This window comes from Loa loa (assembly GCF_000183805.2).
Source record: "Loa loa unplaced genomic scaffold supercont3.277, whole genome shotgun sequence".
Taxonomy (NCBI): Eukaryota; Metazoa; Nematoda; class Chromadorea; order Rhabditida; family Onchocercidae; genus Loa; species Loa loa.
In genome coordinates, this window is record NW_018108457.1 from 12,109 (window position 1) to 20,440 (window position 8,332).

Consider the following 8,332-nt stretch of genomic DNA (forward strand, 5'->3'; position numbering starts at 1 on the left):
GAAAAATAATAGCTAACGATACACTACTCCCAGTATGCAATCTATGCAATCCCATTCATTTCAATTTATTTGGTTGATTGTTTAATTATACTTCATGGCCATCGTATATGCGAATAAAACGTGGATTCGACTTTTTCCATAGGCTTATTTTTATTTCATTTCTAAAATAGCCATTAAAAAATTATGTTGAAATTTCATCACTAGCTGATGAAAATTAGATTACTAAACTGATGAAAGTTAGATCAGTAGCTGATGAAAATTAGATTACTAACTGATGAAAGTTAGATCAGTAGCTGATGAAAATTAGATTACTAACTGATGAAAGTTAGATCAGTAGCTGATGAAAATTAGATTATTAACTGATGAAAGTTAGATCAGTAGCTGATGAAAGTTAGATCAATGTGATTATTTTCCAGTGCATTTGAAACTACCAACAATAAATTGTTTTTAATACATATTATGTACGTATATTTTTAAATTCTGTATAAATAAAAGTAAGTAAATGTACGAAAATGAAATTGATAGGAATAGAATTGGTAAAATTTTGAAATGTCGTAGCAAATGATTACAAGTGATATGACTTAGATAAAAGGAATGTTCTTGAATTTCACCTTTTCTTCCTTTTTTTTTGTTCTACTTTTCTTTATGTTACAATTAACGGCAAAATTTTGTTCCTTGTACTTTTGTCACATTATCTGCATATTCATTAGGGTAAAAATATTCATTAGGTTTTTTTTTCCGCCGTTTGCTATATGATCTCTTACTTTTTTCTTATTGAAACTTTATTTTTTGCTATTTTTATTCTTTTAATAAGTAAAAAAAAGTTTAACACGGAGTAATTTTAGGAAGAAATTAGAAGAGAACTGTAGTAGAAATCAGTATCTTGGATGAAATATTCAGGTATTTTGTTCTGACTTTTTATTATTCCCGTTAATTGATTCCCTTCTATTCCATCCTATTCCATTCAGATCTAGAATATTTTGTTATGCTCAAAACTATGCCGCTTTCTACCGCAATAAAACTGCCCGTACAAATTAAATTTTTATGTTGGAGAAAATTTAACTCGCTTTTAGAACAGTTCTTCATTAGGTATCCTACGCAAAAAATTTTGGTAATAGCAAACACAAATCTAGAATTGTTGCAACTTTCCAGTTGCATATTGCTTTCCATTTCTGACCGCATTAAAAAAGAGCCGAGGAGGTGATAAAACGGTAACTGCATGGTGGTATCTTCTGCGATTCAGAGGAGATTTGTAGTTGGTAATTACCAATTGATGACTTTTTTTTTCTTTACAGTTTAGTTTGATCTGTAAAAAATAACAATATGTAATGCATGATATACATGGAGTTCGCATGAGAGCTTGAAATCAGGATTTTAGGGGAAATTTTTTATAGTGTCTTGTAATTTACAAATAATTAGGCACATATTAGACAGAAGGGGTGTAAACAAAGGATTACGACATCGGATATAATTAATGGATTGGGTATTTGTTCCTGTACGATACCTAGATCCAGATTATTGAAAGTTCTTTTCTGTATTGTACTAAAGTCTAAGTTTTAGATGTCTCGAATTTTGTAATGACCAAAATCTGAGGGGAAAATACCTCATAATTTCAAAGCTTCTGGAAGTTATTTACGTTTTGAATTACAGTGCACATTTCTTGTGCGTCTAGTGGACTATATTCAGTTTCCAACAGATTTTCAGTCCTTAAATTTCAAATTCTATTTGGGACAAATGAACTGTTGAAACTTGTACTAAACCTCATATTTGTACCATTATTGTTTTAATAAATTCTGAAATGTGCCTCATATCACGTTTGAATATGCAGTGATAAATTTCTGAAAAGTTTGTTTTTCTTTGCTCAGTGGATGAGTAGGATATCCAAACAGTACACCATTATTCGCAATAACTTTTGAAATATGCAATCGCAGTTTTAAGTACGGCAGCAGATGGTTTCAAAGGTGTAAAAGCTTCTTACCGAATGTCTATTCATTGTCATCAAAACAGTTGATAATTATATGCTTTATACACTCTGTATTATTTCAGATTTTCATTCTGCAATATCTTCGTTATTATGTAATGGAGCAACGTTCACAAGGCCTTAAGGGCTACATATTGCAGGTAATTTACTGTTTGTCGTTAGGTTTTTCCAAATTTCTCAGGCAGTTCAGATAACTGTTAAATGAATAATAAGTTTAAATTATGTGAAGTTTTAGTGGATATAATAATAAAAGTCTGATTTAACATAAGGAAGATGGAGAATAGCGGTTAAATACACCGAGTATAATAAAGTTTTAGTTGGCATAAATTGTGTCGAGACTAATAATTGTGCTTTATGAAATTTTTCGAAGTGTGGAATGTTACATATCTTACATATGTCAAGAATCGGGCACTTTGTGGAATAATTTGTACTAAGACTTCTGGTATATAGCCTGCGGCACAATTAGATTTTAAAATTATCATTTAAAATCCCAGGTAAGGTAATCATAATCAGTAATGGACTCAATATTCGTGAAACTGACAGAATTTTTGGATTAAATTTAATAGTTCGTCGCAAAAATAATTACTGTTGTAAGACTTTCAAGACTCGGTGAATTGCAGAATAAATTTAATTCGAAAAATACTTCGCTGCATAAAATTTACGCAATTTTTTAAATTTAAGAGATTAAAATTCATTGGTGGGGAATTTTGGGTGTTATAAATATTCCTGAAATACTAGATTTGGGAGTAATTGGCTAAAGGTTATGAATTATTTCTCATCTGAAGTTGACAAATTTAGTTGCTAAATTGGATTGATTAATTTATAATTATTAAATTGATTGGGTTATTAAAATTTTGTTCTTTCAAAACCGTTTCCTTCACTTATTTAGTTCCACTAAAATAATTTATCAAGGATGTGATCCAAAATAAGTCAAAGTTTTTTTGTAATGTTATGTTAACTTCACAACCTGGAATGAATTAAATTCATGTTAGACTAGTTCTTATATGTTGGGAAATTCACGAGTAAGTTGGCAAGTAATTTTTGCCATGAGTAAATGATAATGTCCTTAAACAATCAAGTAATTTCAAACTTTTTGCAAAATCAAAAGTCATAATCGCGGGTAATATGTTTTCAATCAGAAAAAAGTTGAATAAATTATTTTTTTTACCATTCGATTTATCATCCGAAGGTAATAACGACTTGAACCATTTTTCGAGGGCGATGAAATCAATCATTTATGCTTCTTGCATCGGTCGTGCTAATAATTTTTTATTGTTTCAACCGACGTCCTTGGCATTATTAAGAGATACGAAGTAGAAATTTTCGTTGAAGGATCCATTAACATTTGTGGAAATTCTGCGTTTGTTTGGAGTAAGCTTTATTCCAGAGACAAGAACTCTTCGATATTCTTTCACAAATGATAAGGTCGTGCCTTCCTAACTTTTCGTTTGTTTTATCAGAGGTTGAATGTGGTGTTAGAAGAATTTAAAGCTTTTCCGTTAATTTCATCTTTTGAATTCGTGTTATGCTGTTAATAGCACAATACACACAGTTATAACTAATGAATAGGTATGGCAGGGAACACTAAAAACAGGCGGCTGTATTAAACTAAATTTCAATGAGCAACAATCCAATGCATCTGGTGAGAGGCTAAAGTTGTAATTCGGATGTCGGTTTCTAGGGTCTGGTTTGATCGTCTTCCTTCACTTTCTTTTTTTTCTTTTCCAAATATCCAAAGAAGATTTAACAGGATAAAAAGAAATGAGGTAAATTTAGTTTAATTGCTTCAATTGGATGAAAATGACGTGGAATTTACCATTTCTGTTCAATTCAGCTAAAAACAGTAGCTTTAGTGAGCAGGGTCGGTGTTGTAACAGTTGGTGGATCGCATTCGTATTGACGGTAGTTGTTAGCTGTAATAGTACTATTTTTTCGTTTCTTGCTTTTTGTTAGTCTTACTTATAGTCATTGCAGTAAGGAGTTGTATTTGTTGTAGCAAAAGTAGTATTAGCAGCAACTGCTTCAGTGGTTTCTCACGCGAAGTACTTGGTTTATTTTCATTATTCAAATAAAACGATCATATTTGCTATGAGAAATTCATAAATTTATTTGCTGTATAATTCAACTATCAAATAAAATGTGGAGAATTCTTTTTTCAGCTTTAGATTAATTCCAGTTCAAAATTTGAGGGTCCATGTTTGAAATGTTTGAAAGGTGGTATTATATATACGGTTTACTTAATTATTCTCATGCTTAGGTATGGTGGATGTGCTGAAATATATGAAATAAGAACATGGAAGATTAAGTTAAATACTCCTAGAATATCCAAAAAGTAGGTAAGGATGGAGTATATGAAAGAAGAATGAAACATGCAGGCAAAATGTGCTGAAGAAAAAATTGGTGATAAGAGATACATGCAAGTAGAGGTTGTTTCATGAAAGTATTGAAATTTTTTAAAATTTTCGTTTTGAATATCTTTTGCTCTTACTGTATTATTGTTGTGCACACACAAAAGCATTTTGAGCATTTTCTTTTTCGTAATTTTTGAATTTTTTCATTCAGTTTTGATTGCTACAACCGCCTGATCTTGGCCTTTCCTCCTATTCTATCATATTCCTTTCATTTGTGTGTTCTCCGATATGCTCGCTAACTTTATAACTTTCAAAACTGCATGCAGCGCCATTAGTTATCACCTCTATATATGAATTAGGTTTTTGTGTGTGCGTATTATATGTTTGCCATGTTCTTATTATTTCATATTTCTGAAGTTCGGCAATAGTTTCACCAATTTTCATTGAAAGTTGCTATTATATGAAACGCAATTTTTTTATTTTATTATTTCCCTCTCCATATATCTCCCATAACTGGTTATATCTTAAATCATTCCTTTTGTTTATTTTAAAATCGTATACACATTCTGTTTATGCGGGTTTGTTTTTGTGTATTCAGCTTATAAAGATGACCAAGATATCAGTCAAGTATAACAGAGAGATGAGTTACTAATTCGGTAGTATCGGAAAATTAGAAGTAAGGTGGCTGGAAGCTTTTTTTTCCCCTCTTCAATTCTGCTGTGCACAACAAAATTCAGATAAACATCCATCCATTTTCCCATTTCTTCGTTTTATCCTAGCTTTAACACTATGTCGTCTTGCTTTCTTTTCTTTCGTTCTTCTTCCGAGCCGCTCAAACGCATTAAAATATCCAAATAATCACTGGTAGTCAGGTTGGTAATAACTCATTCTCTAACTGAATTTGTTTTTCTTGTTCAATTAAACTTTTCAATGATTATTTGGATATTTCATTGAACAGATTAATAATCACTGTCACTGCATTTCTAAAAGTGTAGCAGTAACAAATATTATTGCCACACGTATTATTACTATATCATAAAGATATTTTACCTTGATATTTTACTACTACCACTGTAACGGTGCAATACTTATACTGTTGTTGTCACTGCACTTTTTTCATTGATTTCTTAAGAAAGCCAAATGCTTGAATTGATGGAATTTTAATTTTTCGTCAGATTTAATTTTAAAAAAAGCGCCTAAAATTCATTCAATTATGAGAGGACAGAAAAGTAGTTGAAAAAGGAGTGGGAAAAATAGGGGGTTTCAAAAAAAGGGTAAAAAGAGGTTTTCAAATTTAATTGGTCTTTGCATAGGAAACAGCAATATTCCTATCATAAATATGATCATTTGGATGAGTTATAACTTGTAATTTTTTCCCTGATTTTCTTAATTTACTAAATTACCTATTACATCTTATCGTTATTCCGAGAGAAATCATGGTGCAAATTAAACAACATGAGGGGAAAATTCACCAACAAAGAGTTGTAATTCGAGATTTTATATTTGGAGAAATTCGGCTGCACGGAAATTTCCGTATTCTGTCCATTTTTAAAAATCTTTGAATTGTTTTTTCATTTTTTCTAAGATTAATGCGAAACTTTCCATTATTAATTCTCATTAACTTTTCATTGTTAATTCAGTTAATTAATTCATATGAAATGAAACTTGATTTTGAGTTCCACTAACAGTGAGTTGAAAGTGCTTAGTGGAACAGTCTGATGTAATTCAATTTCCCACCATCCTATCCATGAATTTTTACAATACTTGTGATATAATATGGTATGGGATATAGTATATATTACGAGGTACGATACAGTATAGCATAGTATAGCGCAGTATGGATAAAATGATGTAATATAGAATTTAATACATCCTGCTGTTTACTTCATTATTTTTTAGGTCTAAACGCTGAAAAGGATTTCGATAAAATAATGAACTCGGTCAATTCACTGAATATACAAGGAGCTCAAGAGGATACACCACGTAAAGTGGATACTTTCATGCAGGCAAGAAACATCATTTTGTTCCATTCATCAGTTAGGATTTTAACAAGACATGATAATAAATATAAATGCACTGGGTAAATAAGGAAGGGGCTAATGATTGCTATGACGAAATAAGTCGAATGGACGAGTTATCATTTCTTTCAATTCTGTTTTAAAGGTAAAAATCACTAAAGCGTTGTCCTTTTTACATTACTAAATTCAAGTTTCAAAAGTGAAGTTGGCAAAATTTTTCCTGCTGAATTTCGTCGAAAATCCGGAGGAAAAAATCGGGCCGTGTTGGTAAATTATTTTTTGTGTATTTTAACCAAACTAATTATTAAAATTCTGGAGTACTCAGCGCGATACATTTCCTGTTCGTGTATAAGTGCACGGTGCAAATTTAATTAGTTTTCGTAATTAGCTATTCGGAAAAAAAAATAGATCACAAAATTTTGTTGAAGATTTGTTAACTGCATGCTAATTGCAGTTAAACTTATGTTGAGTTCCTTATTTTTTATGCCATCTTTTTTTCGGTTTTTCAAATCCAGGGTTTTTGTGGGACCACCGTTAAATTCCATATTATTTTTAAAAGTTTCGAAAAATCTTGGAAATTGAAAATTTTTGAAAAGTTAATTGAGAAATTATCAAATACAAAAATTCTTTTTTCTCAAAAAAGATCTCATAAAAAGAATATATAACAATGAACAAACAGTGAGGAAAGTAATGAAGTCCATTAATTAATATTAGTAATTTAAAATTGAAAAAAAGTGTCATTTCTTCTGTTTATTTTCATCGGCGTATATAAAAGAGCGTTAAGATTTTCGAAAAAGTGAGTTTGTCCATTTTTTTCTGCAATTCATTGTTTTCTCATATTTTAATTGCATGTTTTGAATAGGGGACCAACATCCTACGGTGATTTCTCACGCTTTTCACCGTTACCTGAAAAATGAACAATAAAGATAGAAATATTGTAATGTTCTGTTTCTAAGCATCCTTACCTTCTTTCTTTTGCTGTAGAGATGTGCTCTTTGCACTTATTTCAAAGTTAAAGCAGCAAAAGATGAAAATGGTTCTTTTACTCTTAAAATTCGAAGAAAAATGAAGGCAGTTTTTTCCTATGCAGTTAATACCAATGAATTTTTTTATAGTGGATGGTAATGGCCGATCGACTTATCATTTGATAGATAATACGGCGGTTTGGTATATTCTTAATTCCATTATAATTTATTGTCGTGAAATATAATTTACTTTTTTTTGGGTATTTCATAGGACGATTACATGTGGGTAATTTTATTCGAGTCAAATATCTCCCTAAGTAGAAGTACCAGTCATTGTTTTTACTGTGGTTGTTTTTCCTTTTTACAAAAAATTATGTGATCGATGCATGTGACAAGGTCATTTAATTAATTAATCTCCTTTTCTCTGTACCTCTTTCCATTAGTTCATGTGTCTTTCATGATGGGGTTTCGCTATGGCAATATGTTTGCATTAAGACAACGTTACATATTTAATGTTGTTTCAAGGATTGCACCATACTGCTTTTTCACCATCGTTCCTGTCCGTTTTTTCACTATGTTAGTAGCGTTCGTCAGAACAAACGTGATCATAAGTTAGGTATATCCATACATACTTCTTGATAAACGACCCATTGAAAACAATTCACTTTAATCCATTGTTGATCACATTGTGTTTGAGCATTACCTGCTATAGCACATTTTCGGATGATAGTATCATTATCGAATGGTATAATTACCACCGTAAGTAGTCATCGCGTAATGGCATCCTAACAATGGACCATCAACCATGACGTATTTTAGTGGTCATGTCGTTGCATCTATTATTTGGTATCTTTTCAACTTGCTTGAAGCATATGGTACACGCAGACAGACAGGCAGATAAACACATACACTAACATGTAATCGTTACCATCCGTGGACTGGACGAATTGATATTTACCTATAATAAACAAAACAAATTTTTTAAGTCTATAATCAATGTTAATTGTCATTAAACGT

General features: G+C 31.0%; 1 protein-coding gene across 1 annotated transcript; it reads left to right on the top strand.

Moving 5' to 3' along the window:
- Window positions 1-362: 362 nt before the first annotated feature.
- LOAG_10569 (hypothetical protein) lies at window positions 363-4,549 on the top strand (the record flags this gene model as incomplete). The annotated part of the gene is made up of 6 exons (XM_003146093.1): window positions 363-390; window positions 1,153-1,211; window positions 2,047-2,121; window positions 3,758-3,883; window positions 4,357-4,407; window positions 4,544-4,549. 6 exons carry the CDS (start codon window positions 363-365, stop codon window positions 4,547-4,549), a joined length of 345 nt encoding a protein of 114 aa, XP_003146141.1.
- Window positions 4,550-8,332: the final 3,783 nt, after the last annotated feature.